At 40.2% G+C, this 14,393-nt stretch overlaps 1 protein-coding gene across 6 annotated transcripts in view; it reads left to right on the forward strand.

Moving 5' to 3' along the window:
• phf21ab (PHD finger protein 21Ab) overlaps window positions 1-13,930 on the forward strand; it is a 76,230-nt gene extending 62,300 nt beyond the window's left edge. For 4 of the 6 annotated variants that reach the window (XM_046356704.1, XM_046356677.1, XM_046356694.1 and 1 more), the window contains 4 exons: window positions 6,208-6,363; window positions 6,795-6,870; window positions 7,042-7,145; window positions 8,452-13,930. In XM_046356704.1, the coding sequence (XP_046212660.1) occupies window positions 6,208-6,363; window positions 6,795-6,870; window positions 7,042-7,145; window positions 8,452-9,207 (1,092 nt within the window). In that variant the 3' untranslated portion in view covers window positions 9,208-13,930. The remainder of the gene's footprint in view (window positions 1-6,207; window positions 6,364-6,794; window positions 6,871-7,041; window positions 7,146-8,451) is intronic. The other 2 variants (XM_046356721.1, XM_046356712.1) reach the window with 1 other exon arrangement.
• Window positions 13,931-14,393: the final 463 nt, after the last annotated feature.

Here is a 14,393-nt window from a genome sequence, read left to right on the forward strand (position 1 = left end):
ACAGGCCAGTACATCAGGAGATGTGGAGGAGGCCGTAGGAGGGCAACAACCCAGCAGCAGGACCGCTACCTCCGCCTTTGTGCAAGAAGGAGCACTGCCAGAGCCCTGCAAAATGACCTCCAGCAGGCCACAAATGTGCATGTGTCTGCTCAAGCGGTCAGAAACAGACTCCATGAGGGTGCTATGAGGGCCCGACGTCCACAGGTGTGGGTTCTGCTTACAGCCCAACACCGTGCAGGACATTTGGCATTTGCCAGAGAACACCAAGATTGGCAAACTCGCCACTGGCGCCCTGTGCTCTTCACAGATGAAAGCAGGTTCACACTGAGCACATGTGACAGACGTGACAGTCTGGAGACGCCATGGAGAACGTTCTGCTGCCTGCAACATCCTCCAGCATGACCGGTTTGGCGGTGGGTCAGTCATGGTATGGGGTGGCATTTCTTTGGGGTGCCGCACAGCCCTCCATGTGCTCGCCCAGAGGTAGCCTGACTGCCATTAGGTACCGAGATAAGATCCTCAGACCCCTTGTGACCATATGCTGGTGCGGTTGGCCCTGGGTTCCTCCTAATGCAAGACTATGCTAGACCTCATGTGGCTGGAGTGTGTCAGCAGTTCCTGCAAGAGGAAGGCATTGATGCTATGGACTGGCCCGCCCGTTCCCCAGACCTGAATCCAATTGAGCACATCTGGGACATCATGTCTCGCTCCATCCACCAACGCCACGTTGCACCACAGACTGTCCAGGAGTTGGCAGATGCTTTGGTCCAGGTTTGGGAGGAGATCCCTCAGGAGACCATTCGCCACTTCATCAGGAGCATGCCCAGGCGTTGTAGGGAGGTCATACAGACACGTGGAGACCACACACAGTACTGAGCCTCATTTTGACTTGTTTTAAGGACATTACATCAGTTGGATCAGCCTGTAGTGTGGTTTTCCACTTTAGTTTTGAGTGTGACTCCAAATCCAGACCTCCATGGGTTGATAAATTTGATTTCCATTGATAATTTTTGTGTAATTTTGTTGTCAGCACATTCAACTATGTAAAGAAAAAAGTATTTAATAAGAATATTTCATTAATTCAGATCTAGGATATGTTATTTTGGTGTTCCCTTTATTTTTTGAGCAGTGTGTGTATATATATATATACACACACACACACACACACACACACACACACACACACACACACACACACACACACACACACACACTACCAGTCAAAAGTTGACACACCTACTCATTCAAGGGATTTTCTTAATATTTACTATTTTCTACATTTGTAGAATAATAGTGTAGACATCAACTATTAAATAACACATATGGAATCATTTAGTAACCAAAAAAGTGTTAAACAAATCAAAATATATTTTATATTTGAGATTCGACAAAGACCATCAAGCGTTATGATGAAACTGACTCATGAGGACCGCCACAGGAAAGGAAGACCCAGAGTTACCTCTGCTGCAGAGAATAAGTTCACTGCACCTCAGATTGCAGCTCAAATAAATGCTTCAGAGTTTGTGTAACAGACGCATCTCAACGTCAACTGTTTAGAGTAGACTGTGTGAATCATCAGGCATTCATGGTTGAATTGCTGCAAAATAAAACACCAAGAAGAAGAGTCGCTTGGGCCAAGAAACACGAGCGATTGACATTAGACCGGTGGAAATGTCCTTTGGTTCCAACTGCAGTGGCTTTGAGACGCAGAGTAGGTGAATGGATGACCTCCGCATGTGTGGGTCCCACCATGGAGCATGGAGGAGGTGGTGTGGGGGTGCTTTGACACTGTCAGTGATTTTAATTAGAATTCATAGCAGACTTAACCAGCATGGCTACCACTGCGTTCTGCAGCGATATGCCATACCATCTGGTTTGCGCTTAGTGGGACTATAATTTGTTTTTCAACAGGATAATGACCCAAAACACACCTCCAGGCTGTGTAAGGGATATCTGACCAAGGAGAGTGATGGAGTGCCGCATCAGATGACCTGGCCTCCACAAACACTTGACCTCAACCAAATTGAGATGATTTGGACTGCGGAGTGAATAAAAAGCAGCCAACAAGTGCTCAGCCTATGTGGGAACTCCTTCAAGACTGTTGGAAAAGCATACCTCATGAAGCTGGCTGAGAGAATGAGAAGTGTGCAAAGCTGTCATCAAGGCAAAGGGTGGCTACTTTGAAGGATATAAAATATAACATATATATTTTGATTTAACACTTTTTTGTTTCCTGCATGGTTCCATGTGTTATTTCATCATTTTGATGTCTTCACTATTATTCTGCATTGTAGAAAATAGTACAAATATAGAAAACCCTTGAATGAGTAGGTGTGTGCAAATGTTTTACTTGTACTGTATGTGTATGTAAAACAGCCCTACAACAATACTCAGAAAGCTTATTTCTTAAGTTTGATTAAAGAACATTATTGGAAGCACCACATGAAATGTATGTGCACCTGAAAGATTAGTTTTTTAAAATGGAAAGACTATTGAAAGGAGTATAAACTACAATGATTCCGGCAAAAATATTGCCTAGGCTCTGAAGACTGAGCTGCCTCGTTGCCCCCCAGCAAAACTTGCTTACATTTAGGCTATTGTTTAATGTCTATTTCACACTATGTTGAGGTAAAAAATAAAACTGAGCATAATGCTTGTATGGATGTCAACCCCAATACATGTTCATGTCATCAGTCATCTGCATTACAGTTAAACTACCACCAATTTATGTATGCTAGCTATGCTACCAGCTTATACGAATGGGAGTTAACATTTAGCGGTTCCTTTTTCTAAACCTGAAAAGGGACGACTTCTAAATGTTATGCAGCAAAAACAGCCAAATACAGTTGAAGTCGGAAGTTTACATACACTTAGGTTGGAGTCATTAACTTGTTTTTCAATCACGCCAAAACTATAGTTTGTTAACAATAAATTTGTGGAAAGTCTGTGTCATGCACAAAGGAGATGCCCTAAGTAATTTTTCCAACAATTGTTTACAGACAGATTATTTCAATTATAATTCACTGTATCACAATTCCAGTGGGTCAGAAGTTTACATACACTAAGTTGAGTGGCTTTAAACAGCTTGGCAAATTCCAGAAAATTATGTCATGACTTTAGAAGCTTCTGATAGGCTAATTGCCATAATTTGAATCATTTTGAGGTGTACCTGTGGATGTATTTCAAGGCCTACCTTCAAACGCAGTGCCTCTGCTTGACGTCATGAGAAAATCAAAAGAAATCGGCCAAGACCTCAGAAAAACAATTGTACATCTCCACAAGTCTGGTTCATCCTTGGGAGCAATTTTCAAACGCCTGAAGTTACCACGGTCATATCTGTACAAACAATAGTAAGCAAGTATAAACACCATGGGACCACGCAGCCGTCATACCACTCAGGAAGGAGACGCGTGCTGTCTCCTAGAGATGAACATACTTTGGTGTGAAAAGTGCAAATCAATCCCAGAATCACAGCAAAGGACCTTGTGAAGATGCTGGAGGAAACCGATACAAAAGTATCTATATCCACAGTAAAACGAGTCGTATATCGTCATAACCTGAAAGGCCGCTCAGCAAGGAAGAAGCCACTGCTTCCAAAACTGCCAATAAAAAGCCAGACTACGGTTTGCAACTGCACATGGGGATAAAGATTGTACTTTTTGGAGAAATGTCCTCTGGTCTAATGAACCCAAAATAGAACTGTTTGGCCATAATGACCATCGTTATGTTTGGAAGAAAACGGGGGAGGCTTGCAAGCCGAAGAACACAAGCACGGGGGTGGCAGCATCATGTTGTGGGGGTGTTTTGCTGCAGGAGGGACTGGTGCACTTCACAAAATAGATGGCATCATGGAAGTAAAATTATGTGGATATATTGAAGAAGCATTTCCAGACATCAGTCAAGAAGTTGAAGCTTGGTCGTAAATGGGTCTTCCAAATGGACAATGACCACAAGCATACTTTCAAAGTTGTAGCAAAATGGCTTAAGGACAAAAAAGTCCATGTATTGGAGTGGCCATCTCAAAGCCCTGACCTCAATCCCATGGAAAATTTGTGGGCAGAACTGAAAAAGTGTGTGCGAGCAAGGAGGGCCTACAAACCTGACTCAGTTACACCAGCTCTGCCAGGAGCAATGAGCCAAAATTCACCCAACTTATTGTGGGAAGCTTGTGGAAGGCTACCCAACACATTTGACCCAAGTTAAACAATTTAAAGCCAATGCTACCAAATACTAGTTGAGTGTATGTAAACTTCTGACCCACTGGGAATGTGCTGAAAGAAATAAAAGCTGAAATTAATAATTCTCTCTACTATTATTCAGACATTTCACATTCTTAAAATAAAGTGGTGATCCTAACTGATATAAAACAGGGGATTTTTACTAGGATTAAAAGTCAGGAATTGTGAAACTCAGTTTAAATTTATTTGGCTAATGTGTATGTAAAGTTCCGACTTCCTGTATATCCAAATTGGATTTTAATAACCACATTGTGAGCCTGTTACCATACGTATTTGACAAATATCCACTTTGTTAGATCAGATTTGTTCAATATGCGCCAATCCAGCTTCCTCCCATTCCCCCCACTGTCTGTATTTCATTGACCTCTTTACCGCATCTATCCCAGTTTACCGCTCTCTCTCTAGGAGTTCAAACTCATTTTCATGTGTTGAAATCCCAACACAAAGTTTCATGAAGATATTTTTTAGTTGTGAACTTGTTTTAATAGCCTTTCGTCAACCTTCTCCATGTTTGTTGTCAAGGAAGTGAGTTTGTGTGTTATACAGGATGTACCACACCCACTTACGTCAACCAACCGGAGCTATGCGGAGTCCTGGACATTGTTAAACATTTTGGGAGGTGCGTTGCATCGGCGTACCAAGCTCGGTTTGGCCTCCGGAGGCTCCGCAATTGTGTCAAGCATATATTGGCTTTCAGGGTTAGGGTAGGGATTGGGCATGGGGACATCCCAAGGTTTCCTGATAGCACTAACCCTCAGTGAATTATGTCAAGTGTTCTCACAGGTACTTAGCTGGGGGTGGCGAAACGTGAATATTAACCGGTCCCTGACATGACAACCCATGCATCAAAATGTAGCTACGAAGCATTACTTTGTAACCTGCTATGTTTGTTTTTGTGTCTCTGAAAATAAAAATCAATGACAGAGCTTGAGGAATACCCTTCGCAAAAAGCAAATATAACCCACCAGATTTCGCAGGCTTCACTAAAGGACCGTAATGTTAACGTTACCACAGTTGAATGTTCCTAGCACAACACTCTATTTATGTTTGGGCATAGCATCCATTGTTTGTCACAACACCCAACACTTCACGTAACAGTTTGTGACCAGTGCGCATTTGACACTTTATTGAGCTGGCAAGCTTCTATCTACTCTGCACTCACCGTAGAAGCAGTAACAGTTAGTTCACTGTGGTTCACTCTCCTCTCCGACTGGTGTAGTTGCATTGGGTGATAGTGTCCAGCCAAAGCAAGATTGGCTTATAGCCATGTAAAGAGCACCCTGTTCAGGCACCAAAAAAGTCTCCTATGAAGGACGCTTTTTTTTCTTCATCTTATATCGGACCTTTTCTGTAGATTAAATGCCGACACAAATAAATCCATGAAAGGTAAATATCAGTCAACTGATATATCGGTTGGGCTCTCCAATTCATAGTTGGTTTCTTTATTAATTTAAATTTGGAGCTAATGAAATGTTTCGGATTGTCCAATTTGACTGACTAGCACCATAGGGATATCCAAACCAAAATTTAGCATGGTCAGTGCGTGTTGGGCATTACGATCGGGTATCTTGCAGTTGTGCTCCAATGTATGAGTACTTGGATGCTGTGGGCATGTTGGCAGGATTTAAATAAACGCAATCCAACGAAAACTGTTACATACCATTCATTCCTTGACATACCCTTTTTTCCTCATTATCTCGCAAATCTCTGAGACTAAATTTCTGGCACGAATGATCTAACACTTTGTAGTCCATTTTGATACTAGAATAAATCTGACATGTCTCCATGCCACATAAGCCGTCTTCAGCCACTTTTTAAGTGTTTTCTTTAAACGCCACAAAGACCCTAATATAATTTGATAATCCTCAAATCAACAAACATGGCCCCTCCTCTCTGCCCTGCCTCTGCACACCTGATTGGTCAGGCCTAGACGGGCAGTGAAACTGATTGGTGCAATTCTTCCTGACAGGGAGACATCCATGAGGATTTCTGCACTGTGTGCAGACGCAGTGGCCAGTTGCTCATGTGTGACACATGCTCACGTGTCTATCACCTGGACTGCCTGGACCCACCCCTGAAAACCATTCCTAAAGGCATGTGGATCTGTCCCAAATGTCAAGACCAGGTAAACGCAGCACCCGACCTACTGATCAGGGGGGGGGCATTGCCCAGCAGTCCAGTGGTTCAGTGGTCTAGATCTGAAAAATTGGTTGCCTTTTCAAAGTGGGCAATTGCCACAGAATTGTCCACAGGTTATCCAGAAATGTAATCTTCCCCTTAGGCTGTCATCAGCTAGGCCTTTTTCCTAAACGACAACATTAAGATATGGCTGTTCAAGAAGGAACGGCAAGCTTCAACATGATTCAATATTGTTTTATGTAATTCTTTCCCATTCATTTTGTTAGTGGATGATGGCATCTTACACTCCCATCTGATTTTGTTTGTTTGTCCATCGTGATATCACCAGAGGGTGGCCAGAGAAATGTTCTCTTCCATGTCTAGGTAATGTCGTGACTTCACAATCACAATACAACAAAGCTGTGCTCTTCTCTCCAGATACTGAAAAAAGAAGATGCAATTCAATGGCCGGGAACATTGGCTATTGTTCATTCCTATATCGCCTATAAAGAAGGTAGGAATAGCACACCAAAGACCTTGTGCCTTGACAAACATGAAATGTGTGCTTGGGCTACATTCAGCTGAAGCGGTGGTAGATTGAACAGTTCTGTCACTGGCATCTCAAACAACCAAATTGCCTTTTAAATCTCACTGTTGTCTGTGTGTTGTTTCTGTTTCCTAACAGCTAAAGAAGAGGAGAAACAAAAGCTAATTAAGTGGAGTGCTGAGCTGAAACTGGAGCGGGAGCAGTTGGAACAAGGGGTCAAACAACTCAGCAACTCTATAACGGTAAGCTCCATAGTAACAGCAGATCGCCTTTTGTAAGCTAGTTGTTTCCAGATGGCCATACTGGAATAGATGGATGTGGCTCAGATCTTGAATAATAGTGTCCGCTAGGTATTTCACGTAACTACCCCTATTGCTCTGATCAGAGATGCAAACTCGTCACTTTTGGGCAAAATTTGCCATTTTGATCTCCAAAATAGGTAATCCACGTGAATCATGTAGAGGGCTGGCGAAAAGTGCGCAGATGCAGTGTATCACCCGTTGAGCTATAAAAGAGAGGCGCTAACAGATACTGTGCCGCAAAACTTTTCCTAATCTTGGAGTCTTTTTTTTTTGGAACACTTCTATAAATGTGTCCCGTGGAATGCACATGGAATTTTGACTTTGGAGCACCAGTGCGCTCGGATAATACATTGAATGCTCAGACTGTTTTATAAGTATCATTTTAGGGGCGTGCGTCACGAGTGAAGTAATTTGTAAAATGTTACTTGGCCTGTAAGAACCATTAGTACAGGCGAGTCTGATTTTATTTTTAACTGTACCACAGCCTCTGCCATAGGCACAAAACCATGCTCCGTTAGTTTCTATGGTTGCACAACTACAATGCAGAAAACCGGTTGTCTCTAGCCCAAACCATTTTAAACTAAAGACCTATTTTACCGGAATAAGTGAGGATTCACAGGATGCTCTTTAAGGGGTATACACAAATGAATCCTCATGATTAAGGAACAATGAAAATAGTTCAAATAAACCCGATTTTAATCTATAAAATAATTTGTCACAGAAAATAGATGATTTGCACTATATATCAGAGGTCATTACCACTATATAAATTAATAGGGACATTTTCAGGTGTGCCACAATTTATATTCCTTACTACATTCCTTTTGCTAGCTAATTGGCTAAAGTCCTACAGTTTGCAGTTAATTAGCTATACTAATACTGTAGCTGATTTCTAAAAATGTAGCATTTATAATAACTGCACTAGTAGTAATATAGTTACAGTTCAGTAATTGGCCACAATGGAGAGTAAGCTAGCTTGCTCTTCGCTTGTTAGCAACAAACATGTCAGGAACAAACATGATAAAAGATACAGCTATGACTAGTTTTGGGGAATCTTAATATGACAGCAAAATATTTCTGTAAACAAATGAAGAATCCATTTGACACCAGATAAGGTGCAGTGACGTACAATAATGGTCTCAGTATAGACTATTTTGAAACTGTTATTTTTACAAGTGACTTTATTGGATTAATTTAAGTGTGTTAATTTATTATTATTTAACCCTGTTTCCTCCCGTCTAAATAGAAATGCATGGAGACCAAAAACATCATCCTGTCTCGACAGAAAGAAATGCAAGTTTCGTTGGAGAAGGTCAAACACCTGGTCCGCCTCATTCAGGCTTTCAGTTTCAGTCAAACCATGGAGAGCGAGGGTACAGGTGACATCACAGAAGATGTTACAAAGAACATCACGAGGGCCAAGGATGCAATTGTCCCAATTGAAAATGCTGTGGACACAGTCAAAACAGAGGCTGTAGCAGAAGTCAATATCCAGTCTGTGTATGGGGTAAAGGCCAAGGTCACAGCACAGGACAGCAGCGATGTTGAAGCCAGAAAGGAGGAGGTTGTAGCTGATGTTACCATCAAGACGGTAGCAGGAGTTAGCGCTGAGCCTGTTGCCGGGGTCAGCACCGTTACTACAGTGGACAGCCGTGTTGAACCCGTGGCTAAGGTCAACACCGCTGAGGAAGTGACTGAGGCCGAGACGAAAATCACAGCAGTGGTCAGTGCAGAGGACTCTACTGGGGTCACGACCAATGGCACCACTGACCTTGTGTGTACTGATGAGAGCTGTACTAACAAGGACGAGAGCTGTACTAGCAACACAAACACCAACCATGAGAACAAGGTCACCACCACTAACAACACAGAGCAGGTGGTAGAAGAGGAACAGGAAGAGAACACAAACGATGATGGCAGCAGCACCAACAACAGCAAAACCTCAGAACCTTCCCAGAAATCTTTGCCAGCTATTCTCGACAGTTTGGACAATAAAGAGTAACGCTCTCTTAAATCGGCCACACCCCCACATTAAAAAATGACTTTTGCTTTCAGCTTTGAAAGGTGCCCGACGTTGCCAATCTATATAAATGTTACTTGTTTTCAATGTATTGTCAGACTGTGTCAATAGTAAATCTACAGCCCGAGTCTGAGATTGCTCTTGGATGCTGTAGGCTATTATACCCCAAGCATGGGTGAAAGGGTGGTTTGTGTACCAGTGTCATGCCAATTAAGGATAGAAAGAATAATAGTAATGCTAAAAGTAAGATAATTTATAACATCACACCATTGTGTGCCTGCAACAGCTGCCCTCAGAACTCTTGTGGGGGTTGTTTTTTTTAGGTTGTCTTTTGTTCCTGGGGAGGCAGGTTAGAGATGTCCAAAGACTGCTGCACCGAGAACGTGTTTCTCTGGCATTAACTGAGAGAAACATCAAACCAAAAGATTGACAAAACAGCTGAGGGCAGGGCTTTGAAAAATTCTAAAGCATCAGTATTTAAGTGGGAAACATTGAGGCGCCAGTTGAGTGTCATTGAAAATCAAACATGTAAAAGAAGAGAGCCTTCAGTTATCCCAATACCTTCCTCCCTTTTCCCCATTCTCAACCGTACATGACCAATAACTATTGACCCATTTCCACAACACCTCAGGCAAAACAAAAGCAACGTCCACCTGCTTTTGAAGTATGAGGCAGACTGCTTCTAGAGCTTGCTGACCAGGGCCTTGCTGAGGAAGACCCAGGTAACAAAGACGGTCATCTCAAGAGACAGTGGAGTCAGATCACACATGGTAGCTTAAAGTTTTCAAATGGTGTAGGTCCAGTGCAGTGATTTGAGTTTCTTTCGTGAGTCAGTGTCAACTGTGAGCACTAAATGTTAAATTGCAATAATGTTGCAATGTCAAAAACACACACAAAAATATCTATCTGGGGTGTGTTTCTTCTTTTTATAGGAAAAGATATTCAGGTCTTCCTAGTCTTAAAAAATAAGTGCATTTCTGTTTCATTAAACAGTTGTTTGTTATTAAATGTGTTTAACTGGCATAGTTTATGCAAGTAATTATCTTTTAAAAGAGGTGACCTTTGCATATTATGAAATGTATGTTTTTGTTTTAATTCTGAACTGCCAAAATGCTATTGTATCCAAATATAGCAGGGACATGTCCACTAACTGTATGGAAAGATCAAGGAAAAAATGGAATATTCAATACCATCTCAGCAATTGGCAATACCTGGTAAATAAGCATGAGTGCTTATTCAACAATCTCATCAAAATATATTTATTTCCTGGAAAATGGAGTGTTGCATCAGCCCATTTTGGTGGTGGTACGGAAAAAATACACAAATCCTGAGATTAAAGCACAAGCTTCTGCATAACAAATGTGTGCTGAAAAAACGTTTTTGTATGTTACATATAGAACATAACAGTATGCATTTTGTTTGTTGTCATGTAATTTATCCCCAATTTGCCAATATTTTTGTATTACCCAACTTATCTTTGAGGGTGAGACTGAGGCCTTGTGCGGCAGAAATTGTCTTGCTTCCCTACCCATGAAACATGCTTGGATAACAGAACTGCCCAACGAACCTATCCCTAAATACTCAATAGATTTGTGCTTCCACTGGTATTTGTCTTTTAATGCGCCATCAACATATCTGTCCAATGTTTTATAATTTGTGGGGCCAGTACCCTGTTTTTTTTTCCCCCACTTGTTTTGGACCAAGTTGTTCCTGAATTGTTCAGCAACTTTTGGAGTTGGGACCATTCAGGAGACTGGTGATATTTATTGTCAGAGCATGTGTCAGGTCTCAATTTTTTATTATTTTTTATGCTATACTGTTGCGCATTGCAGAGTGCACAGTCGGCAACATACATATCATGTTGACGTCAATCCATGACCAATCGACATGTCTTTGGAGAATGTTTTCTGTGTTGAAAACAGGGACTTTAAATTCCAGAAATTCTACATTTGAAGGGACCGAATTTTCTCAACATTGCAATTTTTCTTTCTTAGCTATGTTTAAAAAAAGAAAGATGTATAAATGCTGAGTCAATTAAAATACAAGTCTATTTTTTGCAGTTTTTTAAACACATCAGAATGGAAGAGTTTGACCAAGAGTTGTAATCAAGTGCAATTGCTATACTTTCTTGTCTTGTACTTTCTCATAGATGAATAAAAAAGGGTTCTTTGCCTTCTGAGTCTCACAGTACTCGTAAGGATATATCTTCACCACGGAAACACTGCATAAATTGGCTGGGTGTCAAACATTTTTCATACGGTGTCCCTTGAATAGAACAAAGTATTCAGACATCCATTTCACATTCATATGTTTTTGTCTTTGTTAAGCCTGAACTTATTTTACAGAGACACTTGACCTTTCCCCTTTTTCGGTACCTCGAGTGCCTTTCTTCCAACAGCATATTTTGTCTCTTGACTTGCACTGTGGCTTGTATAATTACCGTACTACACACAAACACACAGGTCTAGCTCTTGTCCTATGTTATCCCCATGTGATTTCATATCCGCCCACAAAACTCTGAATCTTCAGCAAACATATGCATCTGAATTATAGAGCACAATTTGAATCTGCATAATGAATTATTTTTTAAATAAAACTTTGGACTTTAAGTTTTTTTTCTCTCACAAGTAGTCTGTATAGCAGCTGCCTTAAATGTATTTTATTTTTTGTTATCTCTTCAGGTGAATTCAATTCATTTTGAAATATATGTAATGGGTAATTCCTGTAAAACATGGGCAAATCTGTGGTTTGTTCATAATGTACACCACTCAGTAGTTTGTGTCACAGGCACTGGTACAATATTTATGGAGGATTCTTTACAAACTATTGTATAAGAAATTGAATATGTGTGACTGTTAGAATGGTATGTTTTGTGATGCACTTTTTGGTTGAATTCCCACCCAGTATTATTTTTATACGGTCCCGTCCACCCCAAAAGATGTGATGTTGTATATAATATGAAATATAAATAATCCAGATATCTTCTTAGCCTGAATTTACCTCCTATTGTTGAGATTCTAGAGGCATTCTAGTCTTGTCAGCATTAAAACTCCGTAAGTACAGTGCCAGTGATCATTACTTGTCCTCTTTTTGTTCCCTCCTTGTGCAGCTTTTTCTTTTCTCACCCATTCTTTTGTATTTGCCGTGAAGTAAGTTTCATCAAATTAGGTCATTATGAATTGAGCCTTGGCCTGTGTGCGTTCAAACAAAACAGCACCCGGATTGGATAAACTTCTTAAACCCCCTTAGCACCATCTTTCCAATCAGTCCTTCTTATGCAAGTTTTTTTTTATACAAATGTTTGTCAAACTTTTTTAATATGCATTAACCGTCTGTTTTATTTTCTAAAGGTTGAAATTAGTCACTTTTCATTTTACATTCTGGCAACATGCCTACTGTGTATACTATAGTTATGGCATCTCAAAATAAGAAAATTGAAGTTTTTTAAAAACACCATTTGATGTGGCATCTCTGGCAATAGTGTGTTATATTTGGAATGCTCCAATGGCAGAGGATTTTAATGCCATGAACTGTGAAGTCTGTAATTGAGGAAAAAACATCATATAAGATGTAATGAAAGTGCAGTGTCTTTTGGCTCATTCTTCTCAAGGACCATTTTCTATAAAATGTTTGCCTTCGCTAATGCACCATGCTGAATGTTATTGTTCGGGACATGGGGTGGGGATAGTTGGAAGTGGTCTAAAATGGTCTTGTCTAAAATTGTTGAGTGCATTGTCGTGTAAAAAAAAAAATGCCGAAAAAAATACATTCACTTAAAGTACTTGAGCTCTTAAACCAATATACCCAAAGAATATTGCAAATGTGCATTTATATTTGGAAGCCATTATGCATTTGATACATATCAGTTCATAGTGAGGCTATGTTAATTTCTGCTTCAGTATAGCGTGCAAGTTCACGGATGTGAAGGAAAAGGTAGTTAGCAGCGGAGACACACAAAATTAAATGTACGTTGTTGGGCTAGAGGGTTGAAAAGTGAAAGGGTTTCTTTTATGCATAAAAATTACATTTCCCGTTCATTCCAGAGTGAAACTTCACAGAACGATCCTGTAGAGTAGCTCACTTGTACATTCTCACAAGTGCATTATATTCTGTCAATGGCTTTTTTAATATAGTCTGGATTTTTTTGTTCTTATGATATACCAAGTCATGATCGTGGCCTTCTAGTATTGTTGGTACATTTCATCATCCATAATACTCATCATTCATATGTTGTGACTTCCCTGTTGTAACACCTTGAGCTTCTTACCTCATCCACTGTAAATTCAATTGGAGGAGTTTCTTTTTTAAGAGTGCAAAAAAGTGTCAAAAAAAGAAGCTTCCATTTGGTGAAAGATGATGCATTGTAGCGATACAAATAAACAAAGGTTCACCTGGTGTGCTGAATTATGTGTAAATTGTTAATTACACAACTGAATATTTGTAAAAAATTGTTTGTATTTTTTCATAATTTTAAGTGTGTATTTGACTTCTCTTCTGTTACAGATATTTTTCGTTTGTTCGCCTGACATTGAGTGGTCCGTTGGGTTTCTTACCTCTCCTGTATTGAGCCAATTCTGTGATGAATAATTTGTATGCAGTGTCTAGAAAATACTGTAGGGAACATGGGAAGAAGTTGATATTAGGAGCATTTGATCAATTTGTATTTATTTATTTTATCATTTTGTTAATAAATTGTCAAAAGCAACCTGCCGTGTGTGTTTTGTGTGTTAGGATTTGTGGGGGCTAGATCTAGCAGCTTGTGGGAGAGGGAATATTCGATATAGTTTCTGTAAAATGAAATGTTTTGTTCTACTCTTGGACTATTTAGTTTAACTAAGAAGTTTAGTTTGACTCAACTTTCCTTTACATACATTTACATTTCAATCTCGTCTTGTGATTGATTGTCTATTAACTGTTCAGGTCTGGTTTGATTGTGTACATTTTCCAATTATTTCAACCATAGTGCCGAAATCAGTCTATTTGAGGACATAATAATTGAGGTCAGTTTCTCCATGTACCCTGTAAAAAAAACTGAACTTTTAGCGTGGAACAATTCTACAGTTTAGTTGCTGAGCATTCAGTCTGAAGGTTGTTTCTCTCACGCCCAGACAGCAGCTCCAGCAATGCGCGTTACACAAAAGGTGAGTAATTTTTCACCAGAGATAAAT

The sequence above is a fragment of the Oncorhynchus gorbuscha genome, linkage group LG01 (assembly GCF_021184085.1).
Source record: "Oncorhynchus gorbuscha isolate QuinsamMale2020 ecotype Even-year linkage group LG01, OgorEven_v1.0, whole genome shotgun sequence".
Classification (NCBI taxonomy): Eukaryota; Metazoa; Chordata; class Actinopteri; order Salmoniformes; family Salmonidae; genus Oncorhynchus; species Oncorhynchus gorbuscha.